The following is a 24,445-nucleotide window of genomic DNA, read 5'->3' on the forward strand; positions in this document are numbered from 1 at the left end:
CACACGATAAATCTCTTTCTCCTCCTCAACAAATTCCTCACGACGAATTATGATAAAAGAGGAGAGGAAAAAAAAACCAATGAAATTTTCGATCCGCGCGAGAGGGAAATATATAAAGAAGTTAACAAATGATAAAGGGGAAAGAAATAAATGGGATTTCGGTCCATTAGAAAATGGAGGCCAATATAAAGTTCGTATAGGAGGAGTGAGCCCATCCAGATTCCCTTATTATCGTTTTCATTCGAGCAAGAAGCATCGCGCGACGCGACGTTCGAACAAATGTTTCTCGTTAAAGGCCGGGTCGGAATGAAAATCATAAAAGTGAAGTATCTCCTGTGACGAAGGGCTCCTCCTCCCCTCTATCCCGTCTATCTCCGGTTTCCTCGACAATGTTTCCACGAACAAAGGAGAGAAGAAAGGGGAAGGGGTGGAAGGAATAAAAATAACCGTAGTAGATGGGAATAAAGTGTCGCGGAAGGCTCTAGGATGTTTGTCGGTTCTGTTAAAACGTTGATTTAATTAAGTCGAGCGGGACGGGAACGGCACATCTTCTTGGGATCCACGAACACTTCGCGGTTTATTCTGCCAGTGGTTGCCGCTTTGCCGCCTCCTGGATGGAAAAATTGAAGGAATAACAGTTGCCCCCTTTTTGATTCCTTATTCTTAAATCTCTTCCCCTTCTCCTCTCTGCTTGTTTAATTCAATCTTCACGGTTTTTGACAAGGTGAAATTTCTTTTTTTTATTTTAAAGGGAATATTGACGGAACAACAATTCTTTGTCTCGTTGATCTGTTCAAATTCCTCTTTTTTATAATAATTTATAATAATTTAATTTTTTAGTAAGAAGATGAGTAAGAAGAAATTCTTTTTCTTTTTGGATGGAGAGATCACTGGATGAATGATTTTGATAAAAGATTAATTATTTGTAATATTTTGGAACTCACGATTTGTAAATTTCTCTCTCAAAAACCTTGAATTCGTAATCTTTCTCTCATTGCAATAAATACACTCGAAGGAATAAATATTTTTCCAGGGGAAGTTTTTCTGGAAAAAAAATGAAACGAGCAGGGAAAATGATGGGTATAAATTCGACGTTTATCGAGCACTGTTCGCATCTGAAACGTCGGTGGTCGGCTTGGAGGCGTAAACTATTCCCAAAGAAAGTTATGATTTACCGGCACAACACGCTAATTTCCGATTCCGGCCGGTAAGTTTCCGTGCCAGGGAATTTCAGTTCAGCGGCATACGCGAGCAATACCACCCTCCCTATATTTCGCCATATATATATATATATATATATATATATATACATCACAGACGCTCCTCTCCTGGTTTCCAACTTTTATTTATTGATATCCTCCTCTCCGTTATTTATTTCGAAGCGACGTTCGCTCCCTCCACCCCTTCTTTCTGTTTCCTCGTATTATATATAGGGAGGGAGAACTGAGACTGTTGGTGAGGCCGTTTGTAGAAGGAGAAATCAAACGATTCACATGTAAATTGTGTCTTTGTGAACTAAAAAAAAATAAAAATTTAATCAAAGATTTAATTTAAGACGAAGATTAAATAAATTGTTGACTATCCTTGAATACGAATCTTTAAATTGTGTGTAGTTTTGGGTTGAACCTATATTTTGACAGTTTCTCTTTTATCCAAGAATGATAAAAAACATTTGAAACAATGATAAATTAATTAACACCCTTTCACAGTTATAAAGTTTCAAGAAATTTCAACGTTGTTTGAAAAATGTTTGAAACAGTTTGATATTGTGTTCGAAGAAGCTCGAAGGGGTATCGGATGTTTAGAGTCAGACAAGAAGATATATATATATATACACGTGTCAAGTTCTGTGAAATAAACACAAAAAAAGGGACGAGGAATATTCTTCTTTCAAGAATATTTTTCTTTCCTAGATTTTTCATGCTCACGCTTTTCTTTTAACAAAGAAAGGGGAAACTTGGGAGGATGAGGAGGAAGGAACATCGTCGTCTGCTGGAGTAATATTTCCTTTTTCTTTTTTTTTTTTCCATTATATTTTTATTTTAATTTTATTTCAAAGTTGCATCGTTAAAACTTCGTTATTTAAATGTCACGAACGAGAGGGGAAGCTTCTCTTCTAACCCTCCCGGGGTTACCATCGACCTTCCCCCCCCTTCGTAAGTGATTTTATTCATCGCGTAGCACGCGCGCAACCCGAAGAAGGCTGCGATTTATCGACGATATTCCTGCATTCAATCGCGAACGATGACATCGAGGGTGGTTTGTCAACGAGGGGGCGAGCTTCTGGCTCAGAAAAACTCACATTCTTCCACAAAAATTCGACATTCTTTTTCCGTTTCGATACATCTCTTAATAAAGTTATATTAATTAATCTAATATTAATTAATCTATTTCCTAATAATTGATAATCAATCGATTAAGAAGATTCGATAAAATAAAGGATTTCGTTCTGGATGGAAAAGGGATCTTCTGCGATTCTCAGGAAATTACGAGCTAGTGATATGCACAGATCGTCGATTTCAACGACGAGAAGAACAGCGGCCTGTTTCTCCCGTCCTGTTTGGACGGAAGGGCGGAAATGGAGTAAATACGGGATCAAATACGGAGAGGGTTGGGTTGGCTTCAGTTTGTTTTTTCCCCCGGCAACAAAAGGGTCCGGATCAGGTTCACGGGACGTGAAAAAAGGGGGAAATGCAGTTATTGTGTTGCCCTCAGGATTGAAATCGTCTTCTTTCGCGAGGAGCGTGACCGTTTCCAACGGAAGATTGAGAGGGAAGATGGGGATGTTGGAGGCGAGTCGAATAGGAATGGCTTCTGTGAAGTGTGAAAAGAGTGTGTCGAGGTAAATATCTCAAGGGAATTGATCAATATCCTCTTTCATATAATAATTGTAATAATTTTGAATAAAATACAATAATAATTTAACATATTTTTCTATTTTTTATCTCATTCTTAAATAATAAGATCATAGCGAGAAATAATAAATTTTACACGTGAAAAATTATCGTCCAACTGTTTTTTCTTTTTTCCATCGATCTATCTATCGATGTACGATAAAACGAATATAATCTATTATACAATTTATTGAAAGGATATCGATAATCTTCTCTTTATTTATCCTCAACACAATTTTTACCTTCTCTCTCTCTCTTTCGTAGTTAAAAAAATAAAAAATGCTTGCCAATTTAATTCATTCATCATCGCACAATCGCGATGCAAATTATGCAAATCCGAATTTTTACGCAACAGAAAATTAAATCGATTTATATATATCTCCCTCGAACAAAAACAAAAAAAAAGACGATAAATCCAATCACAAATCAACCGTCAAACCCACGAGACGATTAATATCCAACGATAATATCCAGGATCATAGAAAACATACCCGAAACACAGGGACAACGAACGAGAGAGAGAGAGGAATAATCCGGAAACGGACAGCTGGGATAAATGGATCCCACCTGATTCAGATCTGAGACATCCATCGAATCTGCGACAATGAAAATCGCGAGGATAATCGATACATAAATTTTCCAACGGAGGATCGCGAAGGAAAAAAAAGGAGAAGGCGAGTGGCGGTGTAAGACACAGAAGGAAGGGAGAAAGAAGGAGGCAGAAATCGACTGGGGTAGCGTAAATCAAGGTGGGCGGCCAGGTCGATTCCTCTGCGCAATTCCTACGTTCGTGAGACTTTTATCACTGGTGGTGTTTTATCGAGCGGTTCCACGGCCTACCTTCAACCTTAAATTACAAGGTCGCTCCTATACAGAGAGAGTACCAGGGCTATAAAGCACCAGGTATCCCCCTGTGTGTAAGTCGTCGTGTCAGGGACGAAAACTCGCCGCTAACGAACAAACGCTTGGCTACAAGGCTTGTGTTTCTACAGGCTGTTTCAAAATTTAAGAATTTTTCCCTCCAGAAAGAAATAGAAAGAATAATTTCTGTATTCTCTCTGCAATCGAGTCTCTTCTTTCCACGAATCCTTCGATTAGAGAATAGTTTATTGGTTTAAGGATGGTACAAGATTCTTCGAAATTGGGGTTTGAGCTTTTTAAAAAATTGAAGATTTTTTTTTTGAAGGAGATAGAGAATTAAGGAAAGAGAGATGCTGGAACAGAGTGGATTCGAAATTGAGAATTTTTGTTTCTCCATTAGACAAGTTTTAGTTTAAGAGTATCTCGTTGAAGGATTCCTATAGTTAGCTATAGGTGAGAGTTCAGATTACCAGGATTTCCAGGATTAGCAGTTAGGATGTGTCGGAGTGGTAGGATTATTAGGGATTTAGGCTTCAAGTTGCAATTCCGAGATCGAGTTTTGAAATTTTAGATCGTTAGAACGTTTTTAAGGAATATATTAAAACTCTAGAGATTAAAATTTTGTCAAATTTTTTTTCTAAAGAAAAGAGATTCCATTCCTTTCGTAATTTCGAAATAAAAAAGAATTTGATTTCTTAAAAAACTTCGAAACTTCAAAAGTAATATTTAGAATTTAGAAATCTCAAATTTAACATTATACATCTTAGCATCTTGAAATTTAGCTAAAGATTAACAGTCTGGAATTCACGAGGCTGGAATCTAAAATCCTAGGATTAAAGACTCTATAACACGAATTTAACTTCTAAGTCTAATCACTTTAATATACATTCACTATTGTTATTCAATTCTCAAGCGAGTTTAACAAATGAAGTCAAAATATTTCCATATTTTTTAATGAAAATATTCTTTATTATTAAGAACACGAATTTTACAATTCATCCAATTCTTATCCAATTCTTCGTTCAACAAATAAAATGATATTTCTATTCTTATTCAGAAAACCCTTACTAAAAATATCAAATTGAAATTTTTAGATTAATTCCACGCACAGATACAATTACCGTTCTTCGTTATGTTTTCTCGAAACAACATTCAAAGAACGAGGATCCACAACGATCCATCAATTCTACATTTTCAACTTCGTCACAGTTTCAATACGGCTTGATGCAGCTGGAACGCATGATGCACGTTAATAGGCAATGGAGGAATGTCACGAGATCTTACGCCGTTCCCACCATTCCGTTGGATGAAATACGGTAACGAGTCTGATTCATAGAACGCGATGAGGAAGAGGGAGGGGGGGTGGTTCACGGGGATGGTTAAATGGAAAGCGATTTAACCCCCAATCCTCCCCCCTCCCCTCGGTCCAGATTTATTTTGCAATTTAGCCTGACAGTATGCTGTTCATCTCGCGAATCTGTGATTCCAACTTAAATAATTCATAGCCCCTAATACGAATAGTAATGGCGGCCGTTTAAAATCCCCGCTGAAATATTCAGCTCGCGGCCACCACCACGAATTTTCCTGCACATCGACGAATAAACGAATAAACGAAACTATAACTATGTTCATGTTCATGGCGATCGAATTAATTCGATTGTCGAATCGAAACCGCGAATATTTCAAGATCTCGGCCAATCCAAGAGTGAACAGGCGTCTTGAAATATATTGTATTACGAAAGAAGGATAGCAAGTAATGGCACTTGGTTATTTATAATAATAATAATAAACTAAGTTAAAATATTCGATCTTAATTTAGACTCTAAAATGCTCTAATCGAATTACGAACTTTTCAATTCCTATAATAATGCTATATATAAAAGAGAAACGTTTCGAGAAACTTTTTCAACAGTTTCTCCTTTTCCCCTCGTTTAAATAATCTACCAATCTTTATTTTTCCTCCAAACAACTTACAAAAGCTCTCCCCTTCGAGAAAGGAAAAAAAAGGAAAAGAAGAAAGAAACTCTAACGAAACCATTTCCACCACGTTCCACCGCGTGGTAAAGAAGGAGGAGAGAAAGAAAAAAAGGATATAAACGAAAAGAAACCGTTGTGTCTCGGGGCGAAATGCAAGATCCCTGGAAAACGACCCTCGAAATCCCGAATCGTCGTCGGTGGTTTGGCGCGAAACGCTCGCACAGTTTCGCAGAGGCGGCGATTCAGCAGAATCGGCAAATTGCTGACTGCCACCACGCGCTTCTGTTTCCTGTTCTCGCGGTTTTATCCCCCCGCTTCCGTGTTTGCGCGCCACGCCTCCTCGACGATTGTCGTACGATTTCCGTTTAATTGACCAAACCATCCATCGTGACGCACGAGTACAGGATGGCTAGGAAACACTAGGGCTTTGTCTACCTGTTTATTAGTTTATTAGATTAACGCGCGAGGCATTATCGAGGCTATTACACCGGGGATGAGAATGTCCGCTCCATCTCCCTGGTGTAACCACCCCCCAGATCTTGTAATTAAAATTTGTTGCCCCTGCCACGCTTAGTTAGGAAACTTTGATCGCAAGCCACGATTATTATTATACAGTTGGCCAGATGTTAGATATTGAAGAGATAAGTGTGCAACTTCTCGGTGATCTATCGTTGTTCGATGGATAATGCATGCTCGGTTAGGGAATTATTAAAGGATATTAGCCGAGACTAGCCGAGTGTTAAGCTATTACGTAAGAGTTATTGTTCATTTCTCCTTTTAGAGAATTATTGTTGGAAATTTTAAATTTAAGAATGAGTTTCAAGAATTTTGTAATTTCAGATGTTCCTCAAAAGAGGAAGAAAGAAAGATGGAGATGGATATATTAGAGCTTACCTTGGCACGTTTCGAATATTTCAAGTATTGGTAATGATGATTGTCGTAGTTAAAGACGTGTGGTGTCAACGTTATGTCGCGATTTCGCATCTTGCCAGAAAGCGCTTTCTGTCGTTGCAGTTGCATCTTCTTGTTGTGGGCGCGAAGATCAGAGGCTGGGGGGAAAAAAAATCGAGTTTTAATCAATGCAGGACACGATAAATTAGAATTAGAGTAAATCAAATTCTCTGGATGATGGAGAGATTCGTTTTTCGAGAAAATAATAATTTTTAATGATAATAAATTTTATTATACTGCTTTCAATTCAACGTTTTTCAACGAGGGAAATATTCTTTATTTCTGGCTGCATTGCGAAAGAAATTATTCAATATTATCGAAAGTATGGAGATCGATAGGGAGAGTATGTAACGACGTGGAAATCGTTGAAAATTTAGAGGGGGATGTCGAGGAAATTCGGACGACCAAACGAAAACTCATTAATCGCGTGTAAATAAATGAGCATTTGCATTCGACAACACGCGGCGGGCAAGCTTTTCGATGATTTTTAAACAAACGCGGCGACGTTGCAAACGCGATAAAACTCGATTGTCGACGTTTACACGCCTGTTCCCGAATATTTTATGCCCACCGTTCACGGTGGCTTTATTAGTCCACCTGCGTTTGTTTGTTTCCAAGCTTAACTACAAATTGTGTTTTTCGTTTGAAAATTGGGGGAGAGGAGGGGAGGGAGGGGAGGAAGGAGGGAAAAATAAAAATTACTCGATTCGTCATTATTGCGTATAACATTTCGGAGAATATCATCGTGCAAAATATTCCGTTTGTCCGATCCTTTCAAACAACGTATCAAACTCCATTTGATCGTGAATATTTTCCAAAATACGTATCGTCACTTGTATCGTGTTCTGTTGGTAGTTGGATTGACGTTGATAGATATTTTGATTTCCGGTTTCCAAACCGAGTCATAAATTTGGATTTTCTCAATAATACTGAGATAATTTATTATTTCATCGAAATATATATATATGTATGATTTCTTTTTTTCTCTCCATCATTTTGAAACTGTATTATTATCATGAATGTAGATTGATGGATTTTTAAGAATAATCGCTTGATAATTTTATTATTAATTATATTTCTGTTGTAACGAAACTTCAATGCGTATCTTCTTCATTGCCTCGTTAATTATTCCTTCATGTTTTTTGAATTATTCTCCAAATTGTAATTCAAGAATTTCAAAATCTTTTCACTTGATTTTAAAATATACCCGTACCTTTTCTATTTAAATTAATCGCTATATTTATTGAAATAAATTGCAATTCAAACGTGAATAATATAATTTAGAAATTCGTAAAAAAAAAAAAAAAAAAAAAAAAAGTTTCTTGTCAAGTTAATTGTATTTTCTTCTAGATTCTTTCGACATTACGAATCCACGAGATAATGCAAGTACGCTTTAACACTGACATTATTGTTCTAACAAGCAATTATGAATATTCATGGTGGATGTTTGTCCCTGGTAGCAGACAGAGGGACGCAAACAGAGAGTCCCACTGTTAAACAGACTATGCGTGGCTGCCTATGAATAAACTAACGAATTAATTTCACGTGTAAAATTAGAAAACGTCCTCCAAGCGAATTCGGGATTACGAAATGATTCGTTAAATTAAATAATTAAAACCTTTCCTAATTCGTGCCTTCGTATTTTTCAAAATGTTTGAAAGAATAATATTACGATATTGTTATAGAATTAAAAGAAGAATCCTGTATAAAATTGCGTTGTAAACTCGTGAAAATCCGATTTGTGGAAAATTGATTAGAATATTTTTTTTCTTCCTCCCTTTTTTTTTTTTTGTTTCGATATCGATATCGACATCGAGTCTGAACGCTGATACGCCTCCAAGTAGAATCCTAGAACCATTAATTCGCCTCTCAAAACCTGTCTGCGATAAATCAAACCGGCTTCCCGGATAATAAATCGAGTTTGCTTGCCCTATATTCAGGGTTCTGGGTATCTTCTTCCTTTTCTTACACACTATGGACGAAAGTTCGTTTCTTGTTGATAAAAATTATATCGATCTCTTATGAGAGATAAAAATGAGAAATAACGATTCGAATAAACTAACGATAATAACTTTAACTACTTTACGTCATGAATTTCTTCGACAAATTGAAATGTTTTTCATCAAAAATATTCATCCATCAGATAGATATTGGCCCGTGAAAGTGACGAAATTTTATATTTTTGACGAAGTTCGATCCAAACTTTTTGCGTGTTCGATATTAAAAAGGGGGTTAATTTGGACGATTGGAAAAAGGAAGTAATTGAGAAGTGAATGAAATCGGGGAAAAAACTTCAAATATGTTCCTGATATCCCGAGTATTTTAAACAGCTTCTACGCGAAGTTGACCTGAATACTTGGTTTGCACGCGAAGAAAGGGTGCCGCGGATAAATTGCACGCGAGTTCCTTCTGAAGGCTGAAAGAACTGTAAAATTCTTCCACTCTACAATCCAGGCAAATTTTATTTAATCTTCTTGCATTATCTTGAAAGCTTCCTTGTGCTCGTATAATTTTTATATCTCCTCCGAATCGATTTAATATTTCTTTTTTTCTTTTTTTTATCGTAGAATACAAAGCTTTCAATTCGAATCATTCTACTGAATTTCCAAATTCGTGATGCTAAAAAATTTGGAACAATGTTACAATAGTGAACTCCAAAAAAAAATATTAAATAATTTCCTTCACCATAAAAAATCGTTATTAATTTCCCAACCAATTTCATCCAATTTTCACGTCGAATTTTATATCATATTCCGTTTGGAAAAACGATATTCCACCCGATCCTCACCTTTGCAGGGGCAGAATCCTTTGCAGGCGATGCGGACCGACGTGTGGTGGATGCAATTGTGGTATTCCAGCCGGCATGGGGAGCTGTACGTGCGATTATCGCTTCCGCAAAGGAACGTCGGCTTAACCACGGGGCACTCTTGACATCTGGAACAAAAAAAAAAGGGCGCGCGCCGTTTTAAACTGTTCCACGCGCAACAATTTAATTGCTCGAGTGTGTTTCCCTTCCCCCTGCTATTTTCTACCGTTCACCATTTTCATAACTTTCCACAGAGTCGTGGCAGTTAGTTCGGTCGTTATTAAAATACCGCGGTTTTTTCTCTCTTTCCGACGTATTTTTTTTTATTTTCGTGGAATTTTTTTACTTCCTCACGATTATCATCGATCTTCCTCTCGTCGTTTTCTTCGAGAGGGAAAAATCAGAAGGAAAAGTTTTATTTCTATCTTCTAATCTTAAACTGTGATATCTGCATGTTGATTTAAATTAATAATCTGATCGAGTTTTTTTAAATCATACTGAACGAAATAATGATGGTTAAGTATTGCTCATAAATATAAATAAGGAGAAATAATTTCTTCAAAATTTCCCCGATATTTCAACCGCGCATAAACACTTTTATATGGCGCAATACGGTGAAAACTAATTAACCGATTTTTCATTAGAACGGTGAAACTTTATTATAAAAAAAAAAAAAAAAAAAAATAGACACACACACAGGCACATACGCACAAATTGGACTATTATTTCGCGATGAATAAAAGGTAATTAAAAGATTTCATATCGCGAAGAATATTTTTCACCGCGCAACAGAGGAACTCTATTAAAATATAAATTTGACTGTTACTCCCTCCTCTATCCTGTTATTATATAACGTAATATAACGTCGATAAAGTCACGAGAAAGAGAGAAAGAGAGAGAGAAAAAGAGGAGATGGGTTGCTCTCTGTCAAAATTCTCCCACTTTACCCTCCTCCACGCGAAGAGGGGAGGGGAGGAAAAAATTCCGGAGAATTTCCGAGCTTCATAATCATTAAGCAGTGCATCGTCGTAACGCGAAATTACCAAGGCCTTTTCCTTTATCCAGCGCAAACAATGTTGCGCTGGCACCGTGAAAAGGGGTGTCTCGTAAACTGGAATACTATTATAATGCGTTTAGTGGTGCGCGGCCACTGTTAATTATAATTTTATATTATTACCTGCCTGCCCCCCCACGTATATATTATGTGGCCGTTAAATTTCCCTGCTTAGAATTCCCTTAACGAAAAATGGGAGAACGGAAGAGGCTGTTTTTGTGGATAAAGGCTGGCTCAATACACTGAGTTTTAAAGGCCGATATTCAAACCCGTTGTTGTTGTCGATGTTTGCGAAAACGTTTTCTCGTGCTCCAAATTTCCTTTATTTTAAAAGTTATATATATATCGTGTATTAAATCGAACGAGTTATTAATTATTTTTTAATGGAAATCTTTCTTCCGATTGATGATTCAAAATTGATATCGTTTTCCTTTCCTTTTTTTGCGATTATATAATACGCGGTTATTTAATTAACGCGTGCAGGCGTAATTTTCGTGCATGCGTAATTTAAAGAATTAATTTAACCGTTATTTTTTTTTTTTTTCTTTCTCTGTACGCGCGGCAAAAACGTATACCGTTTTACATTAGATATATACATATACAGTTGTGCATACGATGAAAGCTTTTGTGCAAGCTTTTCAAAATTAGCTTTCCAACTTTATATAACTTTTTTCGATGTAAATTCGGAACGTAATAAATGTCTTATAAACGTTATTGTAATTGTCTATTATAATTGTAATAATTTTTTTTTAATCGATCGATCAACGAAAATTATCACGCTTTTCCTCTCGTGCAAAATTATATACCATTTAATCATTAAATAAAAAAACATAATTAATTGGAATGTATTACTTAGCGAATTATTAATAAATAAATTCAATCATGTTTTAGAATGAAGAAGAACTAAAAAGAAAATGATAACATTCTATAGTAATGTATTAAAAAAAAAAAATGTATTGGACGACAGATCTATTCCATATCTAGTTTGTAGCACGTGAGAGAACTTATGGTATAGTTATGGAGGTATAATAAAGAAGGGTCCCTCTGCGGATTCGGTTACAATACCTATTTCAGGTTGGGCCTCGAGAATTTGTGGTTGTCGGCAAATGCATAATTAGTTTAAACCGAGTAACACCGTAATTAAGCTGGTTTAACTCCTTTATCAAGATGGAGGCCTGCGGCTTTTCGGTCTTGTCATTTCCAAGAAATTCACTCTCCAAACTTTAAGGGAAGAGTTGTAGACAGATTTTTTTTTTTTTAAAGATCGCTTAACCTTTTAGTCGACAGACAACTTCGTTCCCTCGTAACATATTTTTCCTCAAATATCGTAATAATTATACTTCTTTTTAAAAAATCTTCCATCCTTTTGAAACGAACAAAAGTAACAAGATTTTCATTTTTCAGTTGAGGAGGAGAATTGAAAATATTTTTTAGATTGTATTGATATACGAATCTTCTCTTTTTCAATAAAAAAAAATAATATTTTTCATCTTTTTCAGGTTTTCATAATTGAAGGATCTGGTGGAAAATAGATGCACAATAAAGAATTTGCTTTAGAAGAAAGATTATAATAATATATCTATATTGATTTCATTTTATTTTACGCAAAATGATACATCTTGGTACAAAAAGAGAAATTCGTATATTTACCCTTACCGAAACAAATTGCAAAAAAAAGATAACCCAGTTAAATACGATTTATTTATACCAGACAGCATTCTGAACATTTTCGTTATAAACTAGGTTACGTAAATTAACGCAAATTTATTTATTTTTGCATCGGATTAAGTTTGTTACCTTACTTTCATTTTGTTTATTTTAAAATCGTTCAACTTATCATATACGCGTGCACAACAAGCAACGTAATCGATACACTTTTTCCCGATCAGAAAAGACTAGAATACGATAAATCGTGATCGACGAATGGAAAAATTTTTTTTCATCGAATCTTGTTAATCTTACCTCCTTTCTTTTATTAACCTGACCTAATCAAAAATTTCCCTTGAAACCACGCGCTCGAGAATTATTGCCTATTCGATTATTCAATCGGCTCGATAAGCGACAGGATCGATTGGCCGCGTAATCTCGATCCCTGCTTCCGGGAACGAATTAATTCGCGCGTACGTTTCGATCGCGCTCGTGCAATTTCGTTGAAACGAAAACCGCCGATCGTAATTAATCGTCGTTCACAGATTCGTCAATCGTTAATTTCCTGGCCCCATATTTTCGTGGATTGTTCCTTCTCATTCATGTGTTACACACATCTCCACTTTCGGTCAAACAAACTTCCCTCTTCGTGTTAACGGAAATATTTCCACTGATTTTTCTCCAAGCAACATTTCTTCCGATAATTTCAGGAAGATATACCTCGATGTTTCTTTTCTATGAAAAATTTCTTCCTTTATGAGAATAGGGAAACTCGAATCGAATCTTGTTGCACGAATATTGATATTTGGAGAAACGATGATGATGATGATGATAATAATAATATACTGGGTTGGATGTATAAATCGTTTGTATAAACGAATATTTTGGAAATTTTGTTGGACAACGAAACGCCAGCTCACGAATAAAATTTTAACCGTATTATGTTTTAACACGTGAGAATAATTTTGCGTGTAAATTATAATGAAAATTAGGACGATTTATTAAAATAATAATCGTAGAAACGTGTGCACGTGAAATATTAATAAAAGATTTATTTAGTTTTTGTAATGGCTATTTCTTTTTTCAACATTTTTCGATAAAATTTTTACCAATTATTAATACACGTCACGCATTCTACGATAATAATATCTTATTATTATTTTTTATTGTATTATATGATTAAAAATGATTTAAAAAAGAATTTGATATAACATAATGAAACTTATGTCTAAAAATACTTATGCTCGTTCCATTACTCGAATATTTTTTTTTCTTCCTCCGTCAGGATATTAAAATTTTAAACAAATCTCCAAAATATTCGTTTCTTCCACGTCTACGACTCCTATAACAGACTGCATCCCTTGCTAAATACCGGTGCTTAAGAGAACGTCAAAGAACGAACGGAACGGAGAAAGAACAGAAGATAAAATTACGAGGAGGAGGCACAGCAGTCTGCATGAAAGAATAAAAAGAATAAAAAGAAGAAAAACAAGTTTCATCTTCAAGCGAAAATACTTCTTCTCGGAGAAGATGAAGATCTTAAAGAAGCGTCCCTAAAGAAGCTTCTCTCTTCGCATCCGGATGGATTTTCGTCTGTCCAACCGCCGTTTCCACGGATGCTTATTGCGACCGAGCATCGCGATGTTCGAGGCATGGATGTTTCACCGGGACGTTTCAAGTGCCCTCCTTCTCCTCCTCCTTCAGTTTTGAGGTCTCGTTTGAGGCCGACGATAGTACGCGTCGAAACGTTACGAGCTCGTACAAGCGAATTTGCACAGCGCTGTTATACATCTCGACGTTTACCAAAGTTTATTCCCGACGAAACTGCTCGCTAAAACGCGATGATGCGGTTTTAAAAGCTTGGGTTATGTACGGTTGATGACGTGGCGTCGATGGCGAGTTATGCGAAATTTTCTTCCGTGTGCAACTGCGTTTTCGAATAAAAATTAGTAATGAAATGGAAATAAATGTTATTTGAGTTTGTTAATCGAGTATTAACGATGGTTAAATTTTTAATCTTGTTTTAAATCCCTTTTTTCCTCTTCGATTGATCAACACAGAAAAGAAGAAAAGAGCGCGAAATTTTGAATTCGATAAAGGATAGAAAAAATATTCGTTTTTGTTTACGAAAAATCGAAGGATTATCCGGAGATAATAAAAGGGTTAAATAAGAGAAGAATTTGTAAAATGGAATTTTTCAAGGGTATGAAATATTTCTTCGAAGATAAAATCTTTTTCCCGCGCAATTCTTCCCTCCAATATTTGTTCTAAATTTTTCCAATCAGACAGATTGAAATTTATTTATCGCGCCCTCTCCTCCAAACATTACAAAATAAACGTGGGATCGTTTTATTAAAATTTTGTTCGGAGAAAAGAAAAAAATCCGTTCGACGATAATGTAAAACATATCCGTTTCTATAAAATACGCGAAACAATATCGATACACGATACGTGGAAAGATATAGAATTTCCAATTCTGATATCGAATCTTTCGTATCTTCCATCGAAATTGTACAAAAGAAAGAGGGGAGAAAGAGGAGCACGGTTGATAATCAACGTGCCAATCCGTCTTTAATCTTTTACATCGATCCGTGAGAAGAGGGAAGAACTTGGAATCGGATGCAGTATCATCGAAGAAACTTTCGTTCCTTGAATCCTCCCCCAATTTTTGGAAATTGGAACGTTTGTCGCTCGGATATGAGAATTTATTTCGAGAGTTTTGAAAGAAATTCTAAGAAGGAACTTCTTAGAAGCGCTTAAGTCACGCTTAACGAGGAAATTATTTTCGAAATTCCTCTTCACTCTTTCATCATGGAGTGAGCATTTCGATGATTTTACAATTAATTGTAATATTTGTTTACAATTATTGCCATCTTACGCACGCGAATATCAGAAATAAATGAAATTTAATATACTTTGTAAAACAATTGGATATTAAATTAATCCCTCTTTTCCACGTATTCAGGTAGCTTCATTTGTAATGATTTTAAAATGAAATTTTCTCACTTCTTCAGCAAAAACAATTGAAAATTTAGAATTTTATTAATTAGACGATTTAATCGAAATAACATCTTCATCAATATATATTCCAATATCTACCTGTATACGAATTATATCCTCACATATTTTATTAAAAATCTCATTAATCACTTCATTAACTGTTCCAAATCCACTCCTAAATGGCAAAGTCGGAAAAACGTCACCAATCCAAAACTTCCTCCCCGTCGTCGAACGATAACCACGTTCGAAAAAAGATCCGTCGATTTTGCACGGATTCCCTTCTCTGCGAAGATAGAAAAAAAAAAAAAGAAAAAAGAAAAAAGTTTACCAACACCCCCGTAATCCCATTCCCCGTGTCCTCGCCTCAATTTGTATTCAAATTCCCGAATTTCATTCGCCAGTTCAGTTCCGGAACTATATAACACCGATCCCTCTCCCCTTCCCCGTTTACCATATACCCGAAGGAGTTTCCGTGCCGAAACTCTTCTACAACCCGTTCCAACCCGTAGCCAAAAGAGTGGTTGTTTTTCAGAGAGAATCGACGGTAAAAAAAAGACCAATTGGAGTTTTATTCGAAACACGATCGATCCTCCCTCTCCCTCGATTTTTATCTTCCCATCCCTTATTTCTCATCACAGTTTCGCGACGTCGGGACGCCGACCGTGGAGGAGGGAGAGCGTATTAGAGGAGGAGAGGAGGAGTACTTGTTCCGTCGAGCACGCATTTTCGAACAGATCCCTCCCCCTCTCCACATCCGCGAACAACACGGAACTTTTGATTTACGCGGGCATCGTGGAATTCCATGAATGCGAAATGTAATCCCCTTCCTCGCTGTCCCATCGCGTTCCTACGTCGCTATATTTCGAAGGCAGCGCGGAAACTTCGGCCTTCGATCCGCTGCCCCCCCCTCCTCCCCTCTTTGGATAACAAACGGCCGGTCATCCCGTCTTCCCACGAAGAAGAAATGCGAATACTCTCTGAAAAAAACGTCTCTATCCGGTTGTTGACTCTCTTTTTGAAGGAAGAGAAGGAGGAGGAGGGGGTAGATATCGGTGCAAGTTGCTTGCTAATTCTAGGAAGTTGAGAGGGGTAGGCATGAAGAAGATGAGGATCAAAGAAAAATTATGACACGATCTGATACGTGACAATTTTAAGATATTATTACCAAATCGAGGCAACCGAAGAAATACTCTCTGAAAAAAACGTCGTCTCTATCCAGTTGTTGATTCTCTTTTTGAAGGAAGAGAAGGAGGAAGGGATGGATGCTCGCTAATTTTAGGAAGTTGAGAGAAGTAGGCATGAAGAAGATGAGGATGGAAAAAAAATTATGACACGATCTGATAAAACGTGACAATTTTAAGATGTTATTGCCAAATCGAGGCAACCGAAGAAATGCGAATACTCTCTGAAAAAAACGTCGTCTCTATCCGGTTGTTGACTCTCTTTTTGGAGGAAGAGAAGGAGGAAGAGAGGGTGGATGCTCGCTAATTCTAGGAAGTTGAGAGGGATAGGCACGAAGAAGATGAGGATCGAAAAAAAATTATGATACGATCTGATAAAACGTGACAATTTTAAGATGTTATTGCCAAATCGAGGCAACCGAAGAAATGCGAATACTCTCTGAAAAAAATATCGTCCCAATGATTGTTGATTCTCTTTTTGGGGGAAGATGAGAAGGAGGAAGGGATGGATGTTCGCTAATTCTAGGAAGTTGAGAAGGGTAGGCATGAAGAAGATGAAGATCGAAGAAAAATTATGACACGATCTGATAAAACGTGACAATTTTAAGATTGCCAAATCGAGGCAATAGGATTTCTTTTTCTTCTGATAAATGATACGCGAATAAAATGGACGCGAATAACAGGGGAAAAAAGAAGGATAGGAAAGAAATATCGAAACGGTTTTCAAAAAAGTTGAGCGTGAAATCGAGCGTGTAATTAAAATTCTCGAAGAAGGGAATTCGTCCTCCCCCCCTCCCTTTCTCCCGTTAATTTAATAAATCGCCGCGGGCGTTTTCTCTTTTCTCTGTCCGGTTAAGGGAAAATACGCGAATGGGGAAGAATGCCCCCGATAAATGGACAGCTTGGTATCCAGGATGCATCATCTAATTGCCCCTGTTTCTGTTTCTCTGCATTTTCCCCGTGGACTCTCAAAGCGGGATCGCAGGGAAAGGCTTTGTTTTGAGGGGAAGAAAAGTGGGGGAGGGAAAGGGAAATACGAGCTTGATTACGACGCGGAGAAGGAGAGTCTTTCTTTTTTTTTGCGATTCCTGCGAATTGCGAAACCTTGGCAAGCGGAAAGGCGGTTTGTTTGACGAGATTGATCGATTTTTACGGTTCGAAACCGCGATGGAAATCCGTAATATCATATGATGTCTTGCCGTTCCTTTTGATTACGATCGACTCGTACATGATCGACTTATACCACTACGTGCACGACGTGATCTGTATTATTTGCATGATTGCTACTATTCTATCTTATCGACTTGGTTATGAATATTATTATATACATTTGTCTAATTGTAACTCGTGTATACACGATAAATCTAATTATCAGCCTCGCCAGGCTTGATTTGTTCCACTTGGCTAACCGTAGCAAGTTTATACTACTTAAGTTAACCGAGGATCGGTATTTTATGCTTCGAAAGTTGTTCTTCTTTTTTTATTAGGTAATAAAAGAAGAAGAAATTCTTTCCAACGATATCCGCGATTCCATTAATCGGATTTTAACGAGGGAATTTTTATATTTTTACCTTTGAACGACGTTATTCGTTTCACGGAAAAACAGATTCGATAATTATATTAAACGATCAAATGCTCGACAAAATCTAGAAAAATCTTTCCATTACGCACGACGAGTGTTCTTTTCTTCTTTTAAACTTTACGATCGCGAACGTAACGCGGCAAATTGTGCAAAATAAACGTGTAACCACGACACGCGAGGTGGAAAAAAGGAAAGGAAAGGAAAGGAAAGGGGCGCCTTACGCTGTAAGTCGAGGAATACAAATGGAAGTGAAATACCTATTATTGACTTGGCCATTGAAATTTTATATCGTATTCCACGTGTATTACGAAACGAAATTACCCTCGTATAACTTGGCAAAATAATACGGATCGAATGCTCCACGTTGAAATAGTACACGCGTAACTTTCAATTTATACGATCTTTGTTTAATTTCCGTATCGAATGAAACAACTGTAATAACCGATGAATTTTATTTTATTCCCTATTTCAATTCGTTCCGTTTCGTTCTATTCCACCGATTTTTTTGAATAGGAAAAAAAAGAGAGAGGAGGGGATACGAAAATATATATAAACGCGCGTAAAAGATATAATACAAAACAATCAATCTTTAAGGAAATTATTATTATAATTTTTACTTCTTAACTTTCGACGAAAACTCACGTACGTCTATAAATTTTGTATCGTATCAATACTCAATTTGAATTAATTCTTCTCTATCGCATAAAAGATCTTAATTAAATAATAAATATTATTTTCTAACACGAAATATCTATCCTACAAATATTTTCTTTCAATCTGAATGTCTTAGATCTGTGAATATTTGTACGCAGACATGAATCAAATTTTTACAAATTGCGATTAAAAAAAATGGAGCTTTTCATTCACTCAAACATCACGATAACTACTCTTTTCAATATTTCTTCTTTCCCCTTCTTTTTATCACGTTTTTCATTTTTACAAAAAAAAAAAAAAAAAGAAAAGAAAAGAAACGTCCATTCATTCGTAAAAACGTAACAAGACAATTGGAGGAAACGCTCTCGTTCCAGGCCAAAAAACATGGAACAAGGAATAACAACCAACCAGGCTATTAAAAGAATCTTCAGAATCCTCGCGATACTCGCGAAGATTTCCACCAACGTTTCTTTCCCCGACAATCTCGTTGGAGCACTTTACGACGCAAGATTCGAGAGTTCCCCCGGAATCGGGTTGTCTTTTCTTCCGCCAATTTCTTGGAGGGGAGGAGAGAAGGGGAAGCAACGTTCTAGATAGAAAGTACAAAATGCTATTTTGTTCTTGCAACAATTACCTCGAAATGCCTCGTGCAAATGCCTCGATTCGAGTGGTTAATGACAAGGCATCGTGCAAAAGTTTAAACGGTGTTAACCTCAAATGAATTGGAAAAAGAAAAAAAAGAAGAAGAAGAAGGCATCTCTAATTCGTGGCGAAGGATTGTTATATATATATATTTGGAAAGTTTAATCGATCCTTTTAACAGCGAAGTTATTGAAGAGATAGATTTTTCTATGAAAGTAAAAGAATTTTGACACGATGCGATTTTTCAATTTTGAAGGAGGAATATTAATTCGAAAGGGGGGGAGAAGTTAGTTTCATCAGAGAACGTTATATTTTGGTCGTTCACCGTAGCGTGAATTTTCGATTTTTCGTGAAAACTTTCGCGGAGGGGGTGGAGAAAGAAGGCCATTATTTCCGGGGAAATTAAAAGTCTGGTCCAATTTGTTTCTTGCTCATCGCCTCGAATATTTTATTCCGCGGTTCCATTGATTGTGTAGGGAAAAAGCAATGTGACTTATTGCTTCAACGAACGATATCAGTTTCGGGATGAAACGAGAATCGGAGGAAAGAAACGAGGAGGAAGAGAATTAATTAAATTGAAAATATAAAAAGTTATGAAAGTTTGCTTGCCAAGTGGAATATATTTTTATCTTTTGAAAAATGTTCAAAATATTTTCGAAATAAATGATAAAACACATATACGAGGGAAAGAAAATAAAATTTAATCAAATAATTTTCCAGACTACTTCTACACAATTTTTTTTTTTTAAAAATGTTAATTATCATACATTATCATACATTATCATATATTTACCGAAAGAAAATTTGAAATAAGATCGAAGTAAATATTGGAAAAATTGGAATTTCCACAAGCAAATAATGCTTGGAAGATAATATTTTATTCAAAATCTAAAGCAAACATTATTTATATGCTTACATTCGATGTAAATAAAATATTTACTTTCCATTTAATTTAAACGCAATAAATAATCGAAGGATAAATATTTTCTATTCCTCATTATTTCTTATTCCTCTTACAAAAATAAATCGAACAGATCGAATTTTTTTCATCTTACGACACAACATCCTATCCTTCAATAATATTGAAAAATTATTTTATCCACGATTATCTATCCAAATCAGATCAAATAATAATGCAAAAACTTACATTTCCTTTTTCAATTGGATTTATTTTTCCAACCAATTGTCAAATCTTGCGACGATATTTACGATTCCTCGGCGTCGAAACAACGGAATGGAACAGAGGAAGAGAAGCCAGGAGCAATACGCTCTCGATTTATCGTCGTTCGTGGCGATCGATTAACGAATAACAACCCAGGCGACAGTGCATTAACTAGCTCCCGCAAAATACGCTCGGAGGCCACACTCTATTGCAGCCGGAATTGCATGCAGCGGCATTCATTTCGGTTAGGGACACGCGTACACCGAGCGTAATTCGCGCCATTGGCCGAGGAGACTCTGTGGACAGAGAGACAGAGGGCAAAAGGGTAGGAAGAAAATCCAATCGAATAAGTTAATTCACTGGGTTGCTTTGGAAACGAATCCGGAAAATTAATCTTGCTTGTTAATTTCTATCTCGAAATTAATCGTCTCCTTTTATTTCCACAGCTTTGATCTCCGAATCGTTAATATTTGCGAAGCGAAGGAAATTGTAACACCGATAATAATTAAATTATTACCAAGGATTGCATTCTTCGTTTAATATTCACGTGTAAATGTATAGTTAATCTCGATTTCGATTAACCATTCATTCGAGCGACTGAATAATGTACTCATTTTCGGTGAATCGATTCTTGAAATTTAATTTTTCAATCGTCCTTTCGATCCATCTTCTGAAAAATGTGTTTTAAATTTATTCAACAATATTTTTATTAACATTATTAAAAGGTGTAATTTATCGGACGAATCACACCGTTGAAAACTCGTTAAGATAACGAGCAAATTGATTTCTTCTCGCGGGAGCGTGTCCTTAAAGTGAAGGGATTCATCAATAACGACTGTTCGAGTGGAGCGGCCATATAATTAACGCGCCGTCAACCGCAGTGGTGTAGATCGATGGCACGGCGAGGCTCGCAAGTTTAATCCGTGCCCTGCTCACGGTTTTGGATCTCGCTCGAAATTTTGACAACAAAGTGGACAGCAAGTTTTAATCGTCCACTTTAATCACGAAACTATTTCTTCATTAACCTGAGTGGAACAGGAATGTATCACGCGCCACTCTCTCTCTCTCTCTCTCTCCCTCTTTTTCAAAGAAATTTCTGTTTACAGTATCTCGGCCGGACTTAAATTTTTCCGCGGTCGCCATGGGACAGGTAGGAATTAATCTTCCCGCGGTACGACAAAATTTACGACGCTTGTAATGCCATCCTCAACCACGCTCGTACAAGTGTCTCTTGCAATTTTTCACTCGGAAACATATTCCGCTCGATAAATATTTTTCAACGGAACAACATCAAAGAACTCGATTTACCTCTGTCCTAAAATAGAAACGAGCCCAAGTTGTGAAAGGGAAAATAAAAATAATCCCCCCTCTTTTTTTTTTCAACTAATAATTTCTAAATTATTCATTTCTATCGAATTAGAAAAAGAGTGGAATTTTAGAAGATGACACATTTTTGAGGAAAATATTTTAATTAGAAATTAATTAATTCTCGCTTGCGTATATGATTATGCAGTTGAGATAAAATAGTATGAAACTTTTTTATCCAACTCTTCGTTTCCCAGAAAATCAAAATTAAACACATAGAATGAAAAAGTATAATCGGATAAAACGATTCTGTATTTTTCTACTTACTTTCTACTCGAAAAATTGTTCCATCTAATTTCCTCCAAAAACCTTCAAATCACATCCCACCTATTCCTTATCTTATTTTTCCATATAAATTTATTACGCTTTTCTCCCAATCGTTTATCTTCTCCAGTTATCAAAACGGAGAAAAATTGAACGGTTCAATCTGCAGTGTGCAATTGGAGGATCACGAGCTAAAATAAAATCTTTAACCATCCTGAAATCCTGTATATACATTTCCAATTATTTTACTCTCGTGAACCGAGACGATTGATTTCCTTCTTATTTCGAAAACGTGACAAGATTTTTTCGCCTTGAGGAGAGGAGCTTTCTAAAAAAACGTGCGATTTCACATGCCGTTTGTTTCTCTCGAGCCGAAGAAACGAGTTCAGTTCTCAGCGAAGCTTGCTCACAAAATGCGCGCCATGGATGCTCGTCCATCATCGCATTACCTTATCGAAGGTACCATTTTCCCCATTTGTCTTTGCTTCCAGTTTTCAAGGATGGTTATGCGACTTTTATTTCCCTCCACGCAGCCATTATCCAATATCGGTGGTTTATAGAAATTTTTCTTCGTTAGACTCCATCTTGTATTTTTTTGGGAATAATTTTATCGAGTGACAGTAATTTATATACGAATAATGTTAATCGTGGCTTCTTCTTTTGAAAGAAGTAGATGCAACTTCGTAATTTGCAACGTGACTAATGTACTTATCTGGCCAATCTATGCTGTTATCACAGCTTGTTTTATTCTTGTTATATTCTCTTCAATTTTATTCTTATTCACTCGAATGGCCGAGTATTATACTTTCCATTTGACAGTAAATATCTTATTCCACTTGCTTGATTTTGGCAAATCAATTTAATCGAAAGATAAAGTTTCAAGGAGCGTGAACAAATAATTTTGTATTCTTTTCATAGAATTTACATATTACTCCATCCAAAGCTTATAAAATTTCTTTCTCTGAAACGGGTTATTCTTTTTTTATTAAATTTATAAGACGAATTCCGATTTGAATTCCTGAATTTCGTCATCATTACGTGACAATGACGATTCCTATATACAATTCGAAATATCTTGCACGAAATGGAATATAGATATACGCGGGGTGGCGAAGAGTTAAGATCATAAAAGGGATCATAAAAATTCCATTATCGCGCGATTTTGTTACACACGTTGATACGCATGCCCGCATGCGTTCACGCGTGTAATGAATTTCCACGGGGCTGTAATAATGGAATTTTTACGACGTTCGATCGTCGAAACAAATCGAGCAAACAGACCTATTCCTGATGGGAATAATGGAAATCGCGTCGAAAGTGGAAAAACGTTCCTCTCTCTGGGAGTACACACACACACACATTCTCTCTCTTTCTCTTTCTCTCTCTGTTGGTTTTAAATAAAATGCGAATTTTTATTCCCTCACGTTCCAAACAGGATTGGGATTGAAGCTTTCTACTCTGCTGCTACGCATTAGAGACGTGAAATAATTACGGTATTTGTAAAATATTTGGAAAATTACGTCGAATAATTATTCTACGTAGAACAATTTTACGACCGAATTCAATTATTTGAAAAGCGATAGAAAAATTGGAATCGATTCAGACTTATTATTTTTAAAATTATTAAAAAATGTGCGGATGTTTCTGACCGAATATTAATTCATTCATATTTATTCAAGTAGAAACGTAAATAAATTTATTATTATTCCTAAAAAGACCGTCTCTATAATTAAATATTATAATTCTAATATCAAAAGAAGAATAAACCTTTGTACAGATAGAAATATCCCAATTTCCAAGACTCCTTATTTTTATTTAAAATATTTTATACTTCAATAAAATAAAAAAAATAAAATAAAATATTAAAAAAAAATAATCTAAATCAAACTAAAACAAAATGAAAAAAAATCACATTCCAGTTGAAATTACAAAAACACTCGATTTCGAGCGCATTTATTGCACGATAATTTCCACTAAAGAAACACTAAAGGAAGCAAGGAAATTGAGTATTTTCCATTCTTTCATTAGAGATAGATATTTATAAAATTTCATCTTCCGTTCGAGAATTTTTCACGAAGAAAGAGGAAGAGAGTATCGATAACCGGATGCCCGTACGGGGGAATCGTAAATAGAGATTTTGTCAACTCCCCCACCTCGTGGTGGAACAATGTTAGAGGAAAGAGGAAACTATCTTTTACGGTGGAATAAGTTGGGGCATTAAAGAAACTCCGCGACGTCTTTCGGGATAGTTTTGGACTCCGTGTTTCGGAGCCGGACTCTGGCCAATGGACGCGTTATTTTTCCTGTTCACGATGCTTTTAAAAAAGTTCTTCGCCGAATTGTGTAAATTGTGAACGAGCTCCTCCCGACAAATTGAATTGAGTTGGATGGATGATACGGAGATA

At 36.1% G+C, this 24,445-nt stretch overlaps 1 protein-coding gene across 1 annotated transcript in view; it reads right to left on the bottom strand.

The window, feature by feature from the left end:
- Positions 1–24,445, bottom strand: part of LOC409774 (proteoglycan Cow) — a 168,861-nt gene that overhangs the window by 11,933 nt on the left and 132,483 nt on the right. The window contains exons 5-6 of the mRNA XM_393267.7: positions 9,472–9,617; positions 6,627–6,781 (exon numbers count right to left, since the gene is read on the bottom strand). Coding sequence (XP_393267.5) covers positions 6,627–6,781; positions 9,472–9,617 — 301 coding nt within the window. The remainder of the gene's footprint in view (positions 1–6,626; positions 6,782–9,471; positions 9,618–24,445) is intronic.

The sequence above is a fragment of the Apis mellifera genome, linkage group LG4 (genome assembly GCF_003254395.2).
Source record: "Apis mellifera strain DH4 linkage group LG4, Amel_HAv3.1, whole genome shotgun sequence".
Taxonomy (NCBI): domain Eukaryota; kingdom Metazoa; phylum Arthropoda; class Insecta; order Hymenoptera; family Apidae; genus Apis; species Apis mellifera.